We start from the raw sequence: 26,624 nt of genomic DNA, 5'->3' as shown, positions 1-26,624 counted from the left end.
TCGATTTATTTTCACAGCTGCGGCACGGGATTGAATTGTAGTCTATCTATTAGTGAACGTTGAAACTATTAATTTGTATACAATGAACGGTGAAACTATATTTAATTGTTTGGTTGAAAAAGAGCTTTTTATATAATAGTAATAGTTTATGTTCTATTTTACAGTCTTTTTGTTCTTGGTTTCACTTTCAAGCGCTTTATACTACTTTGAACTTTCTAACACTCTTTTAGGGCCGTCGATATTATTTTCTTGTAGTATTTAATTTACATTGTTGCTAACATGAGGACAACAGAATACGAAAACTCTTTATACGCATAAACGAACTAGACAATAACACAATTAATTTATAAAATTAATTTGAGTTATATATGAATAAAGTTGTTTAAGTTGGGTATATATTATTAAAGATGAACTGATTGAATAGAAATAAAGTTATCAGTTGTATTTGTTCGATAACAAGGTACACGCGTAAACGCATTACTCTCTCTCTCTCTCTCTCTCTCTCTATATATATATATATATATATATATATATATATATATATATATATATATATATATACGAGGTGTTGCAATGAAATAACGAGACTGATGTCATAATTGAGATGTATTGCAAAGAAAGTTACAATTGACTATTATCCCCTTCAATATACTCCTCTCCCCTATCTATACACTGCTGCATCCGTGCCTTCCATTGTTTAAAGCAATGCTGTAGGTCATCAGAAGTCTCCCTGTTCAACAACTCTGTCGTTTTTCGTTTCACCTCTTCCACAGACTGAAAATGTGTTCCCTTCAATGCACTTTTCACTTTTGGGAATAGATAAAAGTTACAGGGAGCCAAGTCTGGGGAATACGGAGGGTGGTCGAACACAGGAATGCACTTGGCTGCTAAAAACTGCTTCACAGAAATTGCATTATGGGCAGGCGCATTGTCTTGGTGGCGGATCCATGCATCGTTCTTCCACAAATCCGGTCTCTCTTTCCTTATTCTTTCTCTCAGCTTGATTAGGACTTCTTTGTAGTAGGTCTGATTCACTGCTTGACCCTGAAGCACCCATTTCAGTCATAATGATATCCCTGCTATCGAAAAAAACGATGAGCATTGCCTTCACTTTCGACTTGCTCAATCGTGCTTTTTTCATTCTTGGCGATGTGGAAGTCTTCCAGTGTATGGATTGGCGCTTAGTCTCGGAATCATACTGGAAAATCCATGTTTCATGACAGGTGATGTCACGTCTTAACAAGTCTGGTTCTGCTTCTAGTCCTTCCATGACGTCACAGAAAATGATCTTTCGAATGTATTTTTCTTCCTGGGAGAGGTTTTTCTAGACACTTTTGCACAAACTTTTGTCAGGTTCAAATTGTCATGCAAAATTTGTCTTGCTGTCTCTTTGTTAATGTTCGTCATGTCTGCAATGACCCGAATGCTCAGACGTCTGTCTTTCCGCACAAGTTCATTAATTTTTTAAACATTTTCGTCCGTTCTTGACCTCAAAGGGCGGCCGGTTCGTTCATTATCTTCAACCTTCTCCCTACGTATGTGTCATTCGAAAACTCGCGCACATGACATAGCATTATCACCATACACCTCTTTTAACATTGAACAACATTCCGTTGATGTTTTTTTTTAAAATTGTTGTTAATGCACTGCTCAGCTTTACTGTTCACCATGATCCCGGCACTACTACAGAACACTGTCCTCTTCATGCAAGCCTGCAAAGGAAAGAAAAGTTTCAGAATCATGAAACAAACAGTGACTTCTCATGAAGTTCAAGATCAACAACACATCATTAGCTACCTTTCCTCCCACGATCCTGCTCTACAGGAGGTGGGGTGATTACGAATACCTCATGAGAAAGTACCAGCACGTAAGTCTTTTTTGGCGTTGTGCTGTTTTCATAATTGACAGAAAAATCGTATTTTTCGTATTTAATATGTGTTTCCGTGTTTGGAGTGCATAATTCTGAATTGTTACGAGGGTAAAAGGGTGTACAGGATAGATTTGAAAAAGCTGATTACGAATATCTCATCGAGAAAGTTCCAGCACGGAAGGTTTTTTTTGGGGGGGCGGGGTGGTGTTTCCACAATTGACCGAAAAATCGTATTTTTCGTATTTAATATGTGTTTCCCGTGTTTGGAGTGCATAGTTCTGCATTTTTATCTTAATCCAAGAACTGTTACTAGGCTATATCCCAGGAACATTATTTTCTCTAGCTCATGAACCCCCGGACACGTACCCCCTCCCCTTGGGATGCAAAAATTTATTGTCGTTCCACACAGCATACACTAAAACTTAGGCGTTAATGACGGAGAAAGATTTCGTAATGAACTTGAGATCATTCGTCGGCTCCCTTTTGTCTAGACGAGATACAGATTGTTGAAAAAAGCCGCCAAGACATACACCACGTTGTCGCGTGAAACAAATATTTCAGTTTCGAGTTCGTCTTCGTGTTAAAGGTGGTGTTACGCTGTGTCTATGTATACCGTAGGTGAAAAATATTTCTGCGTAAAATATTGACGTTTGTGTTAAAAGAAACATGTCGAGAACTTGCAACAATTCGACAGATTCATTCTGCTACATATGTCGGGAAGTGTTTTTCAAGGGACAACGTAGGCCATTGTCACCGTTCCTGAAGACAGCCTACCGTCTGTATTTCGGTTGTAAAATCGGCGATCAGGATCGCGTTTGGGCTCCGAAAGAAAGTTGTAACTCGTGTGCGCGTACTCTCACAAAATGGTTGAAATCGATGCCGTTCGCCGTACCTATTGTTTGGCGCGAGCCCCATGATCATGTTTCAGACTGTCACTTCTGCTTGACTAATATAAAAGGTTTCTCAAAAAACATGAAGCATAAAATACAGTATCCTAACTTGGATTCCGCGAGGAGACCTGTGAAACATAATGCTTGTCTGCCTGTACCTGTACCACCAGACTCATACACCCTGTGCAGTGTTTCATCCGATGAAGAACCTGCTGCTTGTGAGGATGTTGCACAATCTTCGAGTAGACAGTCAGATCCCAATTACACTCCAGTGCCTGACACTAATGAACCACATGCGATAAGTCAGGAAGAGCTGAATGATCTGATCAGAGACTTAAACCTTCCCAAGTCTAAGGCCCTGTTGCTTGCATCACGACTTCAACAATGGAATATACTAAACCAAGATGTGAATATATCGATGTATAGGAAAATAGAGGTGAGCCTACTTCCTAATTTTACAAAAGATGGTGATTTGGTGTATTGCAGTCACATTCCATCGCTTATGGGATAACTGAAGTTGAACTACAACAATAAAGATTGGAGGCTATTCGTAGATTCCTCTAGGATAAGTCTCAAGGCAGGGTTACTACACAATGACAATGAAAAGCCAGCCATCTCTATCACCCCTACTGCTGTACATATGATAGAAACATACGAGAGCATGCGAAACCTATTGCGGAAAATAAAGTACGAACAGTTCCAGTCATCTGTATGCCCTGACCTTAAGGTTATTGCCATCTTCAGAGGTTTGCAAGGAGGTTAGACAAAGCACTGCTGCTTCTCGTGTCATTGGGATAGTCGAACTAAAGATCAGTACACCATCACAAAATGGTTGCCAAGGAAGCAACTGGTCCCAGGGGAGATGAACGTGGCTAATGAACGTCTTGTGAATCCGGAGAAAATATTCTTACCACACATTCATATCAAATTAGGGCTCATGAAGGTCTTCGTCAAGGGCCTGAACCGGGATGTTGAAGCATTTAATCATCTCAGAAAACTATTCTCAAGACTCAGCGAGGCCAAGGTGAAAGAAGGTGTTTTTATGGGACCTCAAATCAGAGACGGTTTTAAGAATACTACATTTTCTTCTAAGCTTAATGAAGTGGAAAGTGAGTCTTGGGAGGCCTTTCGAGAAGTGTGCAGTGACTTTCTAGGGAATCATAAGTCACCTGATAACAAAGACATTGTGGGCAGGTTAATTACTTCATTTCGTAAAATGGGATGTAATACGTCCTTAAAGTTACACTTCCTGCATTGCCACCTGGACTTTTTCCCTGAAATGTACAGCTTGGCGGAGGTCTCTGACGAACACGGGAAAGGTTTCACCAGCAAATATCTACCATGGAGAGGTTCTACAGTTGTAAATGGAGTGTGAATATGTTGTCAGACTTCTCTTGGAATGTGACACGCGAGACACCCTGTAGTAATTATAAGAGGAGTAGGAAAACCAAGTGACATTCAAGTGTTAAACCTTAACTTCTTATGCAATTTTATCTGTATGATTTGTATTGATATTTAAATTATAACGTGCAAATTATTATGGGTGGAGAATAACATTTTTGGGTGGATATTGAAACACCCCCTCCTTCCTGAAAACTGGTACGTCCTGGAGAAAAACTGGTTACGAATTCGAACTCAGGAGCTCGACACCTATAAGAAGCACTATTTTCGTTCGTGGGAGCGAAAAAAGTTTCATTTTGCCGACCAGTGTTATAAGCGAAGATACAATAAAATGAAAAGAAAAACGTTCTAAAAATAGGTGTTTTTAAAACTAAAATCGGATGTTTTTTAAGTTGTTCTATTAATTTTAGTTGCGAATGGTAAAAGAAAAAGTATTACATTTAACTAGAAGGTTTTTCGGAAAGAAAGAAACGTAGTAAATACATGATACTTGATTAACGATTTAATACTACAAGGTAATAGTTAATAATTCTTTTAAATCGACGAATAGTTTCTAATTTCTCTATACTGTGCAATGGTTTACAATGACAAAATACACAATTTACTGACACAATGATGTGTACCGCTCAATTTATACTCAGCAATGTTCATGATGTTGGCTTCTTTATATTCATTCAACGTTCACTTCCTAGCTCTTGTTACTTTGTTATCATTTAAGTCGACTCTATTGATCTGGAACACAACATTTGTAAGCATCAGAATCTGATCCTTATTATTTTACTACATTTTATGCTTTTCAGCACTAATAGATATAGAAATGTAATTTCACTAAAGAATAAGATTAACTGCAAGGTCTTCAGACAAAGACTGGTGGTAATATTTTGAACAATCAGAACATACCGATGCAGCCACTAACGGAATTAATACGACTACTTATAGAGAAATACGTATTTTCGTAAAACCGTACTGTTAGTAACATGATTACTGGAACAAGAAGAACTCGAAGTCCATCCGCAGTTCTTCCATTGTGAATATGCCTTTGGAAAAATTTCGGACCTGTGAGTGTTTACAGATCCACTGAGAACTTCACAGTTAAAAGGAAAATTTCGTACAGTTATTAACGTATTATTTATTTATTATTGATACAAAGTTGTACCAAACCAGTGTTTGGACAAAATGTATTTTGGATCGAATGTCCAATAGTCGAAGTATCCTTTGGATAGAATTTTCAATGAAGAAGTTGTTGTTCGGACAAAATGTTTGTGTTTGTTCTTAGGACAAAAATGATTATGAATAAATTGTAATTTGGAAGAATTTTACGTTGCACCAAATGTCTGTTGTACGTAATGTCACTGAACCAAATGCGACCGGAACGAATGTCTCTGGACAAGATATACTTTGGACGAAATGCGCTTAGACTAAAGAGACTGTTACCTTAGAAGAGTTTTGTGACGCTGCTGTAACAGCACATATATGTAATTTTAATTTGTATTTGAAATTTTCATGATTATGGAAACAATTGTCATAATTCAGCAATGGAATTTAAAAGGAAACACCTAAAGCTGGAGTTGTTCAAATAAATTGGAGGTTTTAAAGAAGATAAAACAACGATCTTTATAGAAAGCCATTGCTGCTAAACAAAACATAAGGCAGGTAAACGTTTATTACATTAAAAAGAAAGAAATGGGAATTCAGCAAAGCAGAAAACCCTCATATTGAGTAAAAATTTCAAGTTTTTGTGCACGGTATTCTGTATTATATTGTATGGTATTTAAGTTTAATGAGTGGTGACAAAGTCTCTTCTGTATCCATCTGTAAGAAATTTAGTTGGTGTACGATGTAAATTAAGTCGTATAATGTAAATGCAAAAATATTAGGCACTTTTAGTCCAGGGCTTTTACACTTGGTTTTCTCCTATGCAAGAAATTTCTGGATTAGCAAGGTTGTAGTGTATAAAAATCCGTTAAGAAATGGGAAGTGTCTTCTTTCGTGGTTTAACGATATATCATTATACCTTGAAATAACACGAGAAATTATATTATAATGAAGTATCCATTACACCCTCCAATCAATTCAGATAGGGTTTCCATTGTATGGGTTTTGATTTTTAAATACATTCACTTAAACAGAAATCCTCTTTTGTAACATTGTACTCCATACTTCGTCAGTATGTATGTCTTAATAGACAGATTAACTTTTCTTAGATATCTTTTATAGTTACCCGCAATATACAGAGAGCTTTAAAAGGTTACTGCCAAACTTTCAGAGATGATTCGTAATTACATATTGATGATTCTGAGCCCAGCAACTTAAAGATAGCGAGGCTAACAGAAATACAGGATGTTCTAAAATTCTGGATTAAACCTTTTAATTTAAAAATTAAGAATACAGATGGCTGTAGATCTTAAGTTAGCGATATGTATGTATTACTCCAAAGTTTTCAAACGAAAACAGCACTCTGAAATATGTTTTACAGCAGATTCTGTAATGAAAATCATTTATAAAATGTATTATGGATGACTTGCTAATCTGTTAGCTTATGCCAAATGGACTTCACTACTGGTTTACTTTGTAAACTCTAACCCTAGAACATGATTTACATGACATCCATGGGTACCCATGCTTTCTCCATTGGTATTTCAAACAAAATTAAAAATTTCAAAGTTTGAAGTTATTTAAGTGTGCCTTTACCGCATCACTCATTCTAAATCTATAACTATCTCGAGATCTGAAAGATCTCCAAGTACATGACCTATGGAGACCTGTTGACACACAGTATATGTTACCTTCGCTTTTCTGGCCGCAAACTCTCTATGTTAAATTCTTCTGTACAGAGTTAGAAACAATTTCTCAAACTTTTCCATAACATTTTCAGATATAATGCATTTAAAACAATACAAAAATCTAACGAAAGATCCGGGTGGCACAGCATTAGATTGCTCGTCTCTGGCGTGAAGTATCTACCTTAGACCCACCTTTCACAAAGTATGACTTGTGATAGACAAACACCATGTTCGTACGATTTGTCAGAATTCTCCTGCTTTCTCCCGTTTTTGTCATTCCACCACAAAAATACATCAATCTTCCTTAATTAAATGTATAATCTTCGGACATTATATGAAAAGATCTAGTAACTATAGGTAATATAGGATATAATATATAGGGTAGATAACAATATGTAAACACCTCGTGAATTTAACAACTAATTTAGCATTTTCTATAGTGAAGTTACTAGGTGGTACTGCTTCATCTAGACTTTGGTCTAATCGAAATACCGAATAACTCTGGGAGTTCTTTGCAAAGTTGTATGTAGTTAAGACTATGTCGTGTCCAAAAGTCAATTAACCCAGCCTGACCAAAGGAATTAAAACTTAGGTAGTTATGGGGACAATGTTGCGTGTACCTCTGCAACCTAGGTAGAGAAAATGTCTGACATAATGAGATATAGTACATGAGGTTACAATCTATCCAGTTTCACTCGAAACACAACATTCTCGAAAAGCCAACAAGGACGGGAATACGTATTGATTGCTGGACACAGGTTAATGTTGTGTAGAGTTGTAACGAAACATTAGAAGGCTGCAATTCTAAAAGTGACTCCTAAAGAGAATACCATGCTCACAAACCCTATCACTACTACAGACAATATATTCAAGAACAAAATCTTATTCCAAAGCCACTCATTGGTGATAGAAATGTTGCACCAATGCAATAAATGACCGTAAACGCATTACTAAAATATATTCCATATGCCTGTATCAAGATGAAACTAGGTAAGAAATTCACCTCTTCGTAAGAGTCTCCTTTCTTGTAATTGTTTTGGTGGAAGTAGTTTTGACCGTTACCCCATTTGGGCTTCGTACGACATTATTATTATTGTTATTATGAGTAGACGAAGGCGGCAACGGTTGCTCAACGCCATTCACAGTCTTTTTAATAAGAACATCATTTTCATATACCTCCACTGTTTCTTGCCCATTCTCACAGACCCTGAAAGGAACAAGAAAAATACTTATGTACACATAAAATAAAAATATATATATAGAGCTTTATGAATGAAGTATTGAGTGTGGTATAATCGAAACATCAACGGCGACATTTGTCCCTGTCACAGTAAAGCAATTGGCAAACTTATGGGTTACATTAAACATCAAAATAAAAATCTCAAAAATGTATATTAATAAATGTTTTACAAAATTAAATATTTAAAATACATATCAAATTAAAACACGTGTCGCAGAAAGACAAAATTAATAAATACAATTCAGACATATGACAAGAAAATACAAAGAGACATTCTATACGTACAGAATATTTGAGACAAACAAAAATATCAATAATAAGAAACACACAACCAATTGTTGAAAAACGAAAAACATCATGGTGCATAACTACTACAATTTTATGGAAAAACTAGGAATGTTTTCACTTAAGCCAATACTTTCTCCCAAAATCTCAATAATGTTTTAAGTAGTTGTAACGAATCTCTGAGGTCTGATATTCTGGACATTCTATAAGGACTTGCCGAATATTCAGTCTGTCAATACAGTGCTCAGCATACTGTAGTTTGCCGACACGCATTAAATAGGAATGTGCGAAGCGAAAGTGTACGATACGCAAGCAGGTGTTACAACACTTTAACTGGGCGATTACAACGCGACGATCTCTGACAACTGCCGAAAATAAGTTTAACTTGGTGAAACTTAACTTTATTAGCAGTGTTTCAATCCTCTTGTCATTGAGAGTACATGTGTTGGACGAAACACCTAATGCTTATAAAGTTTCTCACATGAAATTTGAAGCATTATAACTCGTGGTCGAAGTGAAAAGCAAGCAGAGACGTTATGGTTTATTACCATTTTGACTCGACACACCGGCTATCTAAATGTTTAAATACAGTGAAATTTTGAAATAAAAGATTGTATTTCTATTTAAATACAAACTGAAAACCATTGGAGAGTTTCTCTTTTGTTATGGAGAGACTTTGATTCCCCACCTACAACTTTCTGAAAAAATAAAAAATATCCCTTTATGACGTATTGTAAAGAATTATACACAAACATGCTCAAAAAACGACTGAGGATATTAACATTTTCCTGCGGCAAAACTCCCGGACTCCCTCTCGACTGAGGGGTATTCCAAACCCCCAAACGATCCACCTCTCACAGGAAACAACGCCTAAATCTGCCCATACTCAAAACACGACCTTTATATGCATTAAGACAGGAAGACCCACACATATATAAGAAAGAAACAATTCAATATGGCACATCAAAATATAAACTAAATGAACAACTTTGAAGACACGTCATTAGGAAAACAAAAGGTAGGAAAAAATAACAAAAATGTCGGTGTTGTCAACTTAGAAATTATTTCTACATAAATAAAATCTTTTCACGTACAAAGTTATTCGTTAATTACTGTGTATAAAAATGGATTTATTAAAGCATTAACTCTCCAGTGACGATATGTCTTGATCAGTGAAAAACCAGAGGCGGTGTGCCTTCATTACTGAGAAACCAGAGATAGTATGTCATACTACTGCGTATCATCTCACTTCGAAAACTATTTATAAGTCGAAATTGAAACACGTGACCTGAATGAGGATTCCAGACGAAGAAAGTGTAATTCTTTGGTTTATCTTCATGAAGAAGTAATATTAATCACGAATGTACATGTAAACAATTATGTGAGAAGGATTAAGGAAGGAAAGGGTTGTATATAAAAACAGAAATTATGGAAACTCTGTCCGGAAACGTTTCCAACATCCAATCCCATAATAATTTCTTCTTTATTTTTAATGACATGTGCAAAAATATCGAAACAGATCAATATATTGTGTTTACAAAGTATGGCTTGATAGTTAAATAGTCATTTATGACATCAGCTTTAACAACATTTTTTTCTTAAATTAGTACTAGCAACACTGTTAATACCAAATGCCTGGATGATGCATAACTGATGTCCGTTTTGTTATAGCAAGAAATAGACTGCAACAAAAACTATGGAATACACTTTTATTTTGAAAATTGGTGAATATCCTAACATAGTTGGTAACCCCTGACTACGGTACGTATTTTTTCACCTGGTACTGCGATTGCTCTCCAACACTTACTTGCAATATGTCATACGACGATATATACTACGAAATACTTATTCCTAAATCACGGTCATGTTGTGAACCTCGCGCGCAATGGACGTACGAAAAGGGAGGATTTCTTATATTAATCCCCTCTTTAACAAAATACTATGGAAAAGTCACAATTCCTACGTATTTTTACAATATATACATTAGTTATTTTTCAGTATTTCTAACATTTGATTTGAAGTTTTAACGAGAGGGTGAGCACGTATCATAAATTAATGATTCCTTATCTATGTGATTGTTTCGTTTCTGAAATGTATAAATTAAAACAAGTTTGGCCGGCGCAACAACATACCAAAGAATCATCAGGTGATTCAACGATTGCCCATAGCACGTACCGTAAACAAGTCTTTACCGAAGGATCAGAATGTTACCAATATGATCAACAAGAATAATAGGATATGTGATAAAAATAACGATTACCATCCACAAAGTCATATACTCCTAGAATAAAAATGAGAAATGAATGAATATAACAATTAACAGGACACAAACAAGAAAACAAGCAATATAGAAAATGATATAAACACACACATTTGTTTGCAAGAAACAAGTGCGTCACCGTTAACGGAGCACTTACAACAACAAGTACTATCTTCTTAATAACAGCATGTTTATTTTTGCACGTACAATAAAAAAATAATCTGTACCACGATAATAAGCACTCTAAATTGATATTGGCAAACAATCACCTACATGTTAGCATCATATATATACAATTTATGAATTTCTTTAAAATTATAAACGTTATTCAATTTCAGGCAACTTATTTATTCATTTCGTTGATATATACATATATGGCTTGCCAGATGTCTCGGTTTTGATGGGTGGCCCCAGCGTCCCGGTCAGTTTCGTGTTTAGTATCGATCACATGAATAAATTTAGTTTCTAGTCACAAAGTTATTTAACACACTCTATGTGCTTTTTCCATTGAGAACTTTAATGGAAGAGTCAACAGTGAGAAGACTAATCCTTTGCAAAATGAAGTTTGCAATGACTTGCAGTGAATTCTTTGATAAAATAAACAACAATAAGTGCTTTTTAAGAAAGGTTCATTGAAGTGAAAATTAAAAGCCTGAATAATGTGTCCTTTCTTCTTCTTTTGCAGATATTAAATTCGTTAGTTAATTAATTTTGTCTTGGTATTTGTTGTATGTATATATTTAAGCAGAAATGAGTCTTGAGATAAATTGAACTGCTTTAGAATTTAGAATGCGACACTTCACTTGGTCAATAACAAATTTTCAAACCAAAACATTTCACACTGATTTCTGCATTATTAATCAATTACTATTATTGGTACTACAAATAAAAATATACCCCTACTGTCTTTTTTATATCTGTGGATACTAATATTTATGTAGTGTCATTTTGTTCGAATTCTGAGTGATGTGTAACAATAAATCTTATATTACAATTTCGAAAAGCATGCCGTATAAAGTTTGATTGTGCATTTGTTCCGTGAAGCTGAAAATTTATCACGAAAATTTATGGTAAAATATTGACATTAAAATGTTCCAGTTTGAGCTTTAGAAATCTGGGAAGTCTTTATTCAGGATGATTCAGGAATATTGTCACATAATTTGTTAGGTGATTCTACATGTGAAAAAGTTCTATGAACATGTGTCCGATTTCCATCGTTACGGAAGTGAAGCAGGTTGATGACTACACACATCCATGATTCATTATGAAACAAGTGTGAATGTTACTCACCAAAATGTTGTGTAGGCGGTATGGTGGACAGAATAATGTTGGCAAAGATGACTTATACATCCTACAAGAAGTGTGGTTGATTTCCAACAGATGATAGCACTGTGATGTCGCACCGACACAACAGCTGCAAGCGTATCGAGTGTCAGTGTGGCCACCGCTAGTACTTTTGTACTAGATCTAGTACATTTTATAATATTTTAGTGTTCTAGCACATTCATCAACAAATATGGTACTTTTCTCCTTCTCTTCTTTTCTCATAAATACATTTGAGGGACAAAAAAGGAATCTAATGAAACTTTGGTAATGTACGAAAATTTCAATGTTCCTGGTAACTTTTTTTCTGCCTTTTTTCAATAGTGAGATTTACAATTGCGGAAGTAGGATATAGGTCCCGTCCGGTCGCCTCCTGCAACGAGAAGGAAATATGGCAGTTTTTAGTTTTTCGTCGCTTGAAAATGCATAGTTCTCGGGAAACGGGATGATAGACCCAGTGTTTCTTTTTGAATCACGGCAAGTGCTTTTGGGGCAAGTATTATGGTGTAGGAAGAAAGCGAACCATCTAGTACTATTTAAAATCTTGAAAGGCGAGATGTCGCCGTCAACGATAATACAAAGAAATAACACGGCAGATACCATCTGTAGATGTAGGCCTTGAGGAGAAGGGGGAGTACAATAGAGTTATAAAACTCCATGGAAAGTTGAAAGTCGGGGTAGTTGTAAGTAGTCTGCAGGTTTGAATAGAATATTCACTGAAAAAAGTTAAAGTTGGGTGCTTTTTGAAGAATGTGGGGGTCATTCCCCCACCCACAGGGGAGGGGGAGCTGCCGGAAACCTTATATATTATCGTAAAATGTCATGAACAGGGTGAAATGGGAGGAGATAAAATTTCAGTAATATTTCCCCAGATATAGTATTTTTTTCTACATAGGTTAGTACTAAATATTTTTGCTGAGTGGTCACACTGCCAAGTGTGCAATCATGAGATGGATCAGTGGGCATTCGGGAGGCCGTATGCGTTGTTTAATTCAGCAAGTCCATTTTGTCCATGAATACCAACATATCGCATACGTTCACCCATGCAGAATACGCAGACATGTTGTTTATGAACGAGTACTGTAATGGCAGTGGCCGTGCGACTGTGACAGAATGCCAGAACGCTCCCTGATCGCCGAACACAGGGGCGTCATTTCAGCCTTTGCTTGAGGGGGGCAAAAGCACCACCGATATAAGACTTTCACATTTTGTACTAGTATCTTGGTAAACAATCCATTAAAGTATATGTATATCCTAAACTGGGGGGGGGCAATTGCCCCCTCCTGCCCCCCCCCCTAAATGACGCCCCTGGCCGAACACCCTGTGTTAGGGCATTCCCACGGGTTTTTCAAACATTACATGAATCCGAAACATTACCCAGTGTACACGTAACATCACAACATGTTGCCGTCCAGTCAGTTAAGGAAAGGGAAGACATCATTGCAATGGAAGAACGGAGTTCCACCTCCAGTGCACCAGCGCATTAACCGTCAGCTCGATATTCCAGAAACGCGAGTGTGACGTACGTTATATTCCGAGGGCTTGTACCCATTCTATTTTTGTATAACATAAATTAGCACTATGGGTGGGGAAGTAGTAATTGTTGACAATGTCTGTCAACTTTTATATCAGCTATTTAGGATTATCTTCGAATTCTTTGAAACAAAAACAACCTTTTGTAATACATAGTTCAGGATTAGATTCTCAATTTAAATATATTTAAAAATCAGTGTAGTAAAATATTTATATAAAACATTTGCTAAATTTCTCACATGTTTAGCAAAACTCACTTTACTAGTAGTTTTCTTTGTGAATTCTAAGACTGAAACGTTTTACACGACCGAATTTCTATTTGAGACAAAATATAAAGTCATTCTCAAAATAGAATGGTGTTAAGTGAATGCATATAACATTTTCCTCAACTGTATAAGTGATTCCAAGTCTAAAATCATCCCTAGCCCTTAAGTTTATCTAATTAAATTGACCGATCCAGACTTTTAACACATTTACATCTTGCTTTGCCTTCGTTCATCTTAAGTTATCTGTTCGAAAATATTTATTATGAAGTAGGAAGTCTCTACTTATCGTTTGGTCCCATTTTTCTGAAACAATCTATAAATATTACATTGAATGAGGACGATTCTTTTCTATCCCAATGGATACTTTTCTTGTTTTACATTTGACTTTCTCCTATTTCTCTTCATCTTAATGATGTGATAGCCTATATACATACAACGAAAATCTAATGATTATAAGTGATGCAGCATACGAGATACAGGGTTAAAATATATGTAAACATCTCGTGAAATATTTTACTGCTTTTACATGCTAGTAGGTAGAGCTAATAGTATAATGGAACTAGTACATTAAACTGCAGTTTTTGCCCTTTTCAAACACTGTAACGCTTCAGCACGCTGTAAATTTTATTTGCAGTCGAGACACTGTCCTGTGCAATCGTTAGTGAAATTTGTCAAAACTAACGAAGTTCGAAGTTAAATAAATTGTTTAAGCTTGTACGATGGATACCTCCGTAACCAAGGTACGGAAGCGTTTTACGTATCATAAGACAAAATATCAGATCTAAGACTACGATTGCACATAGTTGCACTGGAAAAACGACTTTTTGTAAACACCAGCGTGGACGGCAATGTGTATTCAGATTGATAGACAGCCGTTACGGAGCATAAGAAGACCGTAGTTGCAAAAGAGGCTGCTAGAGTGAAACCCACGCTTAGAAAACGCTTTAGCACAACAGGCAGACGATTTGTGGACGTTCTTTAGTTACAAGTGTTAATACATTGGATGGTCTCAACGTGTTGTGAAAACATATTCTGCACATTATTCATATACATAAGGTTAAAGCTGGGTGTGAAACTTACTTCTTAGTTACAGTCTTTTTCCCGTTAACAATTACGGTGGAAATAGAGGTGCTCTTATAATAGCCTCTATTTTGGCCTCCTCTGACATTATTGCCAGGAGTAGACAAGGATGTGGAATGTTTGTCTCCAGCAGGAGATGGACCATCGACATTCATTCCTGACATCTCATTGTTACCAGCATTTGTGTTTTCATTCCTATCATTGTTTTGGTCACTCGTTCCTGAAAAGAAAATAAATTTTTATTCTGCTATAAGGAAGGAAAAAAGGTTTTATTTTGAAGTGCAAATATTCTATATGAGTAATTATCAGCAGACTCAGATGCATGAGGAACAACGGACTAACAGAATAATATGGACACTCAACTACCAAGCATCTTCCTTGATGTGCAGTTCTTTTTCCACTAGGCGGAACACTATAGTTGTTCTTTGATGTGAGATTTTCTCGGACGATTTTCTCAAAAACGACTACGCGATTTTCTTCATATTTCATAAACAAATATGTCGATAATAACCATATATTATTGCATAACTGATTTATCTTTAAAAACCTACGAGCTTATTCTTAGGCGTAAGACTGTTTGGTTAATTTTCTCAAAATGTCTCAGGTAATTTTGTTTGTATTTCACGAATAAATAGTTCATTAATAATTCTAAAATGTTGTGTAAATCATTCCTTACGGAAAAATCACAATGGATTTTCTACCCTTGGGAATGAGTTTTTTCTTAGACTAGTTTCTCAAAGACAAGAGGATATCTGGATTTTTGGTTTCACCTATATTTGTGAAAATTAAGAAAGTATAAAAAAGGAGGAAGTGAAAATGAACTATACTGACCTAGAAGCGAAGCAAAAGTACCATCGTCATATTAAGCAACAGTCGTGCATACAAGCGATTATATCTGTTTCATTGGTGGTAACAATACTAGCTTGATGGCCATTAGGGAAGTCAAATAAAAACTTAGAATAATTCAGAGATTGTAAGTAGCAACGATATTAAGAAGACTACTATAAATAACTTCTGGTGATGGTTCACTTAGTTTAAGAGGTATTACACAAAGAAACAACCTTTTGCAATGTTTAGACGAAAAGCACGAAATATGAAATGGATTAGAATGCTAATATTACAAGCAATGTTTCTGTAAGAGTTTGTAAAGAGAGAAGATTATTTGGAAATTAGAACTAGTAGAAAAGGCTATAAAGTTTGTAACCTATTATTAAAGGTGCTTTTAAAGTACGTTTGTGAAAATAGGAGGTTAACTCAATTCCAAGGTCTGGCTGTTTTGATAACTTAGATCAATATTAAAATCTAAGAAAAGTAGTTTCTTCTGGATAATTATATTAGCAATAAATAAAAGATTAATGTCTATGACAAGTCATAGAGTTTAAGACACATGTGAAAGATTTAGAATACATAATACAATATTTGATGCGAAAGCGTTTTGTCTGTAGATTATGATACAGATTAGAAGTGTAATTCATTTATAATACGATTACATTTACTGTTCAGAAATAATAAAAACAATATTACAAGCTACTTATTCTCACTCTTACAAAGTTTATATTCTAAACAGAAGTAACAAATGAAAAAGCCACGACAGGGAAACCACACGAAATGAAAAGATACGTAATGACTTTACGGTATTTTAAAATTATAAACAATGCGCTTTCAAATAAGGACTAACTTGAACTTTAGAACATAGAAAGCCTATGGGAAGTTTGTTCTGCACCACAAATTAACAAGCTCTGGATGCGCACTCTACTACTGAGAGATTGTAATTTGTAGTACTTTCTTAAGTGATATGAACAGTAGAGTCAATATGTACATGCATCACCACAACTAACGCTTCAGAAGGTATAATATTTCAACTTTATTCTAAATTTTATTTTAGATAAAACCATAGTAAATTAAATTTTAAGCGGATATTATGAAGATGGAGAGTACAAAGGAACTTAATTTGCAGGTAACATTGCACATAAGAAATCTGAAGTTTTAAAATATTACCTTTGTTACTTATATTTAATAGAAGTAGATTATTTTAATATACATTTGATCGAAATATCAGATAAAGTTATCACTATGTAACTATTACCCACAATGATAAAATCAATCGTATTTCACATTGATGCGTATTCATAAATGATTACAGCATTGTCTTTCTTGCAGGATTTTCAAAGATGTTCTTGACTGATATTTACAAATAAGAGATCACTCTTATGAAAGGCTATCCTGCCTTTTACTTCTGCACATTGAACACGAATTAGAACTAATACATATTAAGTAACTATGAAATATAAAATCCTAAGCAAATTGTTACTTACAATATGCACTAATAGAGCATGTAACAGTAGGTCAACCTCCCACACTACAGATTAAAAATTCAATTATACTAAAGAAGGAAATCATGCTTGAGTCTGCTTTAGAGTAATGTTTCACAAAATGGCCTGCTTTCGAGTAATGTTTCAAAAAATGACCGTAACTTAAACTTAATGTAACTCTAGATTTTAATTGAAATATAATGATTTTCCTTTACTTTTACAAGGTGTAAGCAAGTACCCAAGTATTTCGTAAACAAGATCTTAATCTGGTCACACATCTACTCCGATCTCCAGCAAGATTTTTGCGTTTCAAATGACACACTGGATTATAAATCCATACTTTGATACTGAAAAGATCCAAATCGTCATTTCGGCTTGAACCTCATTCTCTTTCCATCACTTCGCTAGAAATTCTAAGGTATAGTAAGCCGGAAACCATTGTTCAATTCCAAACCATTTCTCTCTTTTTCAATTTCAATATACGTCTCTTTTAAACTCTCTTGAATATTAGATAAAAATGTCAGTTGATTACTCAATTTGTCCACGTGCTTAGAGGTTCCAATCTCGTTCTTTGGCTCTCATATCCCACAGATACTCACAGTGAGGTACTACACTTGGTTACCCTCCGGATCTAGTGTTGTCTGTATTAAACCCAGTTGTAATTCGCGATGTTAATTACTTGCTTGTTTGTCATTGGTTGATCGTAGTTAGCCGTCGCTTTTTATTAGGAGGGCTGTATAGGACCGTAACTACTGGTTAAAGGAAGATCCACGCCAGGTTTGTGTATGAGTTCAGCGCCTTCATCTTAAAACGAATCCCAGACCGAGCGCTGTAGCCATCGAGTTATGAAGAGGTATGTTTGTTTGTTATTTTTGACAGTTCTAGACAGACATAGCTTGTCAAAGTCGGTTTAGTGTAACGTGTTACTCTCGGTATGCTTATTATATATACGCTAAATACCATTACAGCTTCAGAAGTGAAAATCTCTCATCAGTTTAACATTCGATGTCGTATTCAATTCATACTTCCATATAATTTCGTCATTTAGTAGGCTGACCAATGTTTAATTTATCTTACAAAGCGGCACTTCGAAAATATTAGATTGCAGCAATCTTTCAGGTCTTCACTTTAATCCAGCAACACTTCAAGATATTAGCTCATGTTTGTCGGTTTTTAAATACACTAGAATGCATTAAAAATAAGATTTAAGTTTTAATAAGAAAATATAACATTACAATCGTTTCACTTTCGACCCTTCCCAATGAACTTCTGATCAATATCCCGTAATATTTTGTACATCATTTAAAATCTCATAACATCTAAACTGAGATATTATTTATTCAATTAAGCAAAATGAAATATTAACGCTTTACGTAATACTAGGATACTCGAGAAATGAAACTTACCTAGAATGCCCGTCGAGTCATGTTAACTATCTGAATAATACGTTTATTGCAGGTAAGATTTTGTTTTAGGTTCTTTTTAATAAACTTACGTAAGTCATTGTTATTGTTATTACTTTTAAACAACCTAACATAAATATCATTTGCTGAGCGAAATAATATTCAATTAAATTTTGGGCTTAGCTACTAATAGCAGAGACAAACATATTGGACATATTATCTAAGAACTGTTTCTGGAACTTTTTCTTATCACAAATCTTGCCACGAGACAAGACAAGCAGATGTTTCGTGATAAGAAATAAAACGAGGCAAATCTCTTCCAAAAGAAAGAAATATACTCTCCAAGACGAGACTACATTTTCACGACACTATTTTGAAATCATTTAGAATTATGTTTCGTTAGCAAGACCAGAAATCACACACTCTCAAAGTTTCAGCTACAATATCCGCATACTGCTTATATGTTTCAAAATCCAGCAGCGTAATGGTAGACACATTACACTTTATTTGTCATTATTTGATGTGGCGCCATTGTTTTCGCTTTCTCCTCTGGTTTGTTGCATAATTACCCTAGACATGCATTCATTTCGGGCAGTTTGGTTGGTAATAATTTGATGTATTCCTAGCATTTAAGATATTTTGATGTCATTTCATGACACAGATCGGAACCATACGATTGCTAACTCCAGACAGTTCTGAAATCAATGAACAACCCACCTTATGCCTGTTAGCATTGACTATACCTTTGTCATCTAAATCGCATTGTCACTGTGACATGTTACTCTTTCTAAAATCTTGTTCTCATTGTTTGAAATGTCAACGTATGAATCATGCATTGTGCTGAAGACAAACATATTCTACATCGCACTCTGTTACTGTACTGTCAGTTTTATTCCAACATATTTGTACACCATTGGGGAATACAGACCAATTTTAATAATTTTTAAAACAGTGGGACATTCTCTTATGGACTAATTTATTCTCCCACCAAGGAGAGTGCATTTCTATTTAAGAGTCTGCAGTGTTGGGTAAGTTATTTGTAAAAATGCAACGCGTTACAAGTTACTTTACTTTTTCTTAAAATGTAACGCGTAACTAACGCGTTACTTGCCCCAATAAGTAACTGTTACTTTACTTCGAAAGTAACGCGTTACTTTTAATTCCGAAACTTTGAATGTGTGAAAAAATCTTAATACTTCAATTGTTCGTACTACTATTACTACAGCTTTTATTATTATTATTATTATTATTATTATTATTATTATTATTATTATTATTATTATTATTATTATTGCACGTTCTGAATCGCTTTATGTAAATGCAAGGACAATTTTTTAATTGACAGCTATATGAATATTTTCATATAACGTAACATTGACTAAAATGCCATACTGCGTTACTCGTAGAGTTGGGCTACGGTGACCAGATGTGCTGATTTTCGCCGTACAGTACTGTTTTTCAAAGAGGTTCTGCGTGTTGCGAAGATGTCTAGAACATCGAGAAATGTCCTTCTTCTTTAAAATGTCCTGCGAAATGTCCAGAGTTAATTTATTTGCAATATCTTAATGTTTCGTTCTTTATTCACAATATTTTGAATCAAATACACTCTTTTCCTAAATGATGAACCGCTGTGTTTTTTAACACTCCTCAAAAGACAAGGGATGGAGAACAATCAACAAACCATTTTTTTTTTACAACGCATTGCTGTTACTGAGAAGGGCTTGTTGAGATATCGGTAAGGTAGAAAGGTTTCTTTTTGAACTTATGACAGTGATGCTAACCAATTTAAATAGAAGTTCCCTTGTGCCGGTCTAAATTTTCTCTCATTTCTTAAAATAATACCACGCTTCGAAATTTTTTTAGCCCAACACGAACTTTGACTGTACGTTCATAAAATAAACCATTTTGTTATTCATCAAAGCATTTGGAGTTGTGTTGAATTCCTTTAATACTTTTGTTCAGTGGTTCTTCTTTTTAACAAAAAAGTTGATTAACTTGAGGTTAACATTAAATGAAATAAAAGTATGCTTATTGGCGACGCAGTAAGCTATCATATACTATTATACTTGTGTCCTACTTTTCGTTTGTTAGAATCTGGTCACCCTACTCTGGGCACGAGCGAGTTTTTTTTTTTTAACTCGATTCGAATAGAAACAGACATCTTTGAGCTCGACCCGAAAACTCGGTTCGAAAAATTTCTTCCAACTCGACTCGATTTCGGGTGGAGTTTCGAGTGGAGTCCAGCCAAATCTGGTGTATAGTTTCGAGTATTCTCTTCAAGTATCTTGCATAGACAATGTATGTTATCAATGATACTAGTACTACTACTACTAGTACTTTTATTATTATTATTATTATTATTATTATTATTATTATTATTATTATTATTATTATTATTATTATTATTATTACAACACTGTGTTTAAACATTAAAGATAAGCGGTTTGTATTTGAATACTAAAAGAGTAGTTGATTGCCAACCTCGGTAGTCGTGAAGTCTAGGAGTCAAGGACATTGTTCACGAGCTACTCAATTAGGGTTGAGGGTCTAGGTTGAGTATTCGGGCTCGAGCCAAACATTGTTAAAAGTTATAGGGTACTGGCCAAATATCTTCAAAACTGCTCGGCCCAGGTCTAGAATTGTCAACGACTTGAGCAGCTAGGCTGTGAACCGAGAAGTGAGCCGAGCCAACAGCTCACCCAACCGAGTCAGCTAGAGCCTTCGTCCCAGATGAGCCGAACCGAGCAGATGGCTGATCCTAACCAAGCCAGCTCGGGCAGATGGTTCACCCCAATCGAGCCGGCTCGAGCCATCGGATCAGTTGAGCCGAGCCTAACTGAGCTTGTTATTAAAATATCTCCTGTAGTCTTAATATCGAGACGAGAAGAGATGCGAGGAGTGTTTCCTCTCGTGAGCAACATTAAAAGTATTCCATATTACTGCTTAGCTTACATTTCTCATTGCTTTCGCTTTCGAGTGTAATCAGGCCACGATTTAAAACGAGTTAAAACAAGCGAACCATTTATCAAACTCAACTCGACGCTAAAAACAGTGAATCGGCTCGGAACTTGACTCGAGAATATTACCTTTGACTCGATTCAAAAACTCGACTTAAATCTGAGTCGAGTTTTAGCTCGACATTTGCCAATCAATAAGCGTTACATAAAAATAATTGTTTATTATTCTTCTGCTAAACTAATTATATAATAATAACAATGTTGTTATGTAAAATTAAAAATACAGAATATAGAGAAACATTACACTACTACTAATAAAATGGGAACACATTAAATGAAGGTGAATCAAAACTTGCCAGTAATTCTAAAATCGATACATGCTTTTTATGCTAGTTGTTCCAAACTCTATAATCAATAAAGTTGGCCTCCTCATCAGAACACAGTTTATTCATATTAATTCCTTACTGTATATCGTTAATTATGGCACCCTAGTTGTTGATAAATATTTCCGCCGGGACACCACTTTACTTTTAAATTCTGTCCACCATCATCCCCACCTTACAAATGTTTCTTCAAATGTTCTAACGGTAAAGCATTTTCGTTCTTCATCTTGCAAAAACACAAGTAAAAGTAAAATAGACTACCGGTATCTTGCACTTATTTTTCTTCCTCATGATGACGTGCAATAATGAAGGGCCAAGGATGGAAAGATGTGTAATTCTCCTTTTCCCTCGCTGATATGCAGATCCTAGCATCGATTTCAGTTTTTTCAGTTTTTCCTTGCAAGGTGGACCTTGCTTCACCCATTCGTTGAGGAAAGGATTCGTTAATAGGCTGTTTATCAATGATGACGTAAATAAACGTTTGCTCCAGATTATAATAATTTCTTTCCTATTGTTTAGCTCCTTGTTTTACTAATGGCATGACAGACGGAAATCATCATCCAAGAAAATTTTCAATACCATGTCCAACTTGATAAGGTGATCAATATAAACGTTTCCAGTTCCAGAAAGGGCTTGTTTTTAAATAATATCGTAAATATGGATTATTCATAATTGCTGATGATATTGCACTGGCCGAAAATGAAGTTTAACGCATACAGCTTCCAAAGTAAATGCCAGTGGAGAGCCTGTACTGTCTCTTATACCTATTTTGACGGGTTCAAAATGTATCTTTTTTATAGGTACATAATGTATAGGATTAAAAATTTCTATAGTAGTACTTCCAAATGTATAATTCACAGGATTCATATTTATGATACTAATAATAGTGCGTATGTATCTGCAACAAATACGGATTCAATTATATCACAATATACATACATTCTAGATTGAAGTCCTAAACGTAAATTTGGAACTCTTTGGCATTGCCGCATATATCTCTAAATCTACGTTTGAATCAATCCCAACATGGCAGTAACACTTGATGATAATACGATGTCCACATCTGTGTCTTTATGAACAGGTCTTATGAAACGCCACTTAACGTAAAAGTATATTTGTGGGATCTTAAACTGAAAGATTTCATCTCTCTCTCTCTCTCTCTCTCTCTCTCTCTAGATATTTGTATATGTTTCGATAACCCACCCTCTATTATGGGGTGTTCCTTAACTCATGGGGAATAAATTTGAAAGTAACGTGAACTCGAGTGTACTCAAATATTAAAAGAAAGCTTCGTCTTGGTCTGAGGCTTGGACCAAATTTTTGATAATTTTCGTTTCACTCGTCTGGCTCCAGACCACATTCCGGCACACAGACAGATAAACACTTTTATTTTATTTATATTACATAAGTACAAGGGCGGTTGTTCATAGAGCATTCATGTTTTGTACGCCAGAAACAAACACTTCGTGTATCGGGGAATTTTGCCTAAAGCTTTCTATCATTTGATATTATCAAAGCTAAAACACGATATAAATAGTTAAAATAAATATATATTCATAATATTATTTTAACATACAAGTGATGCCTCTTTTCGTTTAGCGTTCAACATCTGGGTCTCAGACAATTCTCCAAACGTTTCCCACGCCAGCTGGAAGCGGAATGAAATACGAAACATCAACGAACTCAAATAGATACTCTGTTATCTTATTTTATTCTTCAAACTACACAACGTATGTATGTACATGTATATGTCCAGTATGCCTTTTTTAATGCCGAATTCAATGTACAATGAAGATACGGAGCTTTCATAAATACGAAACAGATATTCACAGCTCAATCAGATGCTAACCTTGTATTCGCTTGTATGTATGTGTATGTGTTTTTCTTTAACCTCAGAATTCATTGCCATTGCCAAGTACTAAAAGACTATGAACAATACACTTTATTCCTCCTTGTCTCTCGAGCTCCTTTGTAGCTAAACGAAGATATAACACACAGTGATAATGCTTCGGGCATAATCATGGGACGTAAAATTTCAAGTAATATTATCATTTAATTAATATTAATACCGTATTTATAGTTTTCTTACTTACCTATTTTAATAAAAACAGCAAGTGATCATACCTATTCACAGCTATTGAATCCAGCGGAAGACGAACCGCCGAACACAAACATACTGTTACAACTATCAATTAAAATTATTTTTTCCAATCCTATACAATCTTTCATCATTATTCACTATCCACAACCGATTTCACGTGTGAACTCAAGGCCATACTCCAATTACGTCTACAAAATATTTGACTTGAGTATACGACTTCTCAATCTATGTCATCAATAAAGATGGAATAATCTGATCCGGTGCTTCCTGTAAAAGCCACTTTAAATGAAATTGTATATTCCCTTAGCAACTAAGACCAAAAATCGATGAATCTGAGGATCATCATCATTATCATCAGTTCTTCAGTAATAACTTTCACTTGGAACCCAACATCCAATTTTCTATGGGAAGCTTCGATCATTGGATATCTCAGCCTCAGCTCATAGCCGACGCTGGGCGGAGTCCAAAATAACTACCAATATACGAACTATTCATTTAAGACCTGGCAACGATAAATTTTCACGGGAAGAAGAGCAAAAAATCATGTTTCATCTTGTTTATACAGGCATCTAAGAGTATGGCCATAGTCCTAATATTTTATTCCCACTTAGCAACCAACCATCCAGCGCGTAGTGAACGTACCCTGGGCGAAAATTTTTCCACGGGGTAAAAGCACGGTCTTCTACTATCACTACCGTGTGCATTGTTCTTTCACTAATTAACGTTTTTTCCCCATATAATAAAATCCATTCAAAACATATGTAGTTTCTTTGTATATTGCAATGAAGTGTTTTATTTGCCAAATGTATCCGGCTTTGAAGGAATATAAAGAATTTCTATCTACCCGATAGAATTATACTAATGGAAAAGCTGTTCAAGGATCAAGAACAGCACAGAACTTGAACATGGTACTCCGTTTCGTATTCACTTTTCAATAAACGTGTTCAAGACAGTTGAAAGCAGAAAATTTGTCAGTTTTTGATTTCCCTGAACACATAGATTTCTAGTCAAAGCGTTGCAGCCTTACGTCTGCTCGAGAATTCCACACAGAATCGATTTCATTATATAGCCATTTTACCAACGGTAAGTTCCAAAGCTAAGTCCACAGGCAATGTACTGGAATGCCAGACATATCGAATACACCAGATGAAAATAGTACATTCCAAATTAATGTTTCAATTAGTTGTAAAATAGGGCTAAAAATAAGTTTTTGTACTTATTTGTCAGCTTCAGTCATTGTGCAATTCTGAATATGTTCCAGTATATAGTCGTTTATGAAAAAATGTAATGTACTGACAGGATTGCCAGGCAAGTCACTTTTTTTTTTATAAGCAGTATTTCTACGTTCAACTTTAGAACATTATGACAACTCACATATATCGTAGTTCCATAAAAATCAGAAAAGTAGTTCGACGCATGTATATTTGAAACTATAAGGGAAGAAACAATGACTATTGTTGATTTAAGATAAATCAAGCAGAAACATACAAAGGTGTTTAACTAAACTTTTGATTTTTTTTCAATATATTTGCAAGCGAAAACGATTAAAAGTAACTATCAGAAAAAAAGGTTATAATTAAAAAATCTGAACTAGAGCGAGTCAAACTCTTCTAGTGTTAAACAAGTTATTCAGCCATACTTTAACATTAGTTCTTCTGCTAGGAAACTAAATTTTTAACATCGTTATTGAGATAGTTGTTTCTATAACCACTGCATTTCCTTGTAAGACAAGCTCCTGCGTGGCTAATTGGTTAGCTTACGCGCCTTTAGTGTGTCAGACGTAGTCTCGATTCTAGGCGGGAGTTCATGTGGTTCGGATTCCACGTTAATCAGTTAGTCTACGTCACAAAGAGCCTCGATGCTGAAAGGGACGTTAAATTCAAAATCAACTCACATTATATGTGAGACCTCGCAAATGAACGTAAGGCAAACTTTACCCTGTGGAAACATATCAACAGATCCACTGCCGAAGAACTCTTGGAATACTTCCTCTGGATCTCGGAAAGCAAAATGCTGGGATTCCTCAAAGTCTACGTCGAGGTTGGTGTCACCGCTACTTGATGTTCCGCCGCTTATCAAACCTCCTTTGCTTAACTTGTCATCATATGCTTTGCGTTTCTTTTCTGAAAGAAACAAATAGACATATCATTTAATACACAGTTGAAGAACTTGGTGGAAGAAGAGCGTATCCTACCTGTACAATGTTCAAAAGAGACAGTTAATTTAAAATTTCATCACCTTACAAATTTTAGATAGGAAATTGGAAAAGTTTGGGATATCCCACAGTAAAGAAATACAAGCCACAAGATATAGATGGTACTAGCTTTCATATAATGCATGAAAAGTGGTTATGGGTAGTTTTCTTTTTGAAATCGATATCTTGCAATCCATTCTAAACAACGATTCGTTCATTCGAATAGAAACTTTCGGTTGCGGTAAGTTCTAAAGTTTCATATTCCCTGGTTTTGAAATCTCAATCCTCCAGGCAAGTATTCGATCCTTTCTCTGGGTCGACTCGTTTGGTTCCGATGAATTAA

The 26,624-nt window shown here is 35.3% G+C and overlaps 1 protein-coding gene across 1 annotated transcript in view; it reads right to left on the bottom strand.

Annotated features, from left to right (window-relative positions):
- LOC145671352 (dnaJ homolog subfamily B member 6-like) overlaps window positions 1-26,624 on the bottom strand; it is a 60,707-nt gene that overhangs the window by 2,231 nt on the left and 31,852 nt on the right. The window contains exons 4-6 of the mRNA XM_081740402.1: window positions 26,025-26,210; window positions 14,932-15,151; window positions 7,948-8,151 (exon numbers count right to left, since the gene is read on the bottom strand). Coding sequence (XP_081596528.1) covers window positions 7,948-8,151; window positions 14,932-15,151; window positions 26,025-26,210 — 610 coding nt within the window. The remainder of the gene's footprint in view (window positions 1-7,947; window positions 8,152-14,931; window positions 15,152-26,024; window positions 26,211-26,624) is intronic.

This window comes from Thermobia domestica, chromosome 15 (genome assembly GCF_964235325.1).
Source record: "Thermobia domestica chromosome 15, izTheDome1.hap1.1, whole genome shotgun sequence".
In the NCBI taxonomy this organism is placed as follows: Eukaryota; Metazoa; Arthropoda; class Insecta; order Zygentoma; family Lepismatidae; genus Thermobia; species Thermobia domestica.
This window is presented reverse-complemented; position numbering and strand designations above follow the sequence as displayed.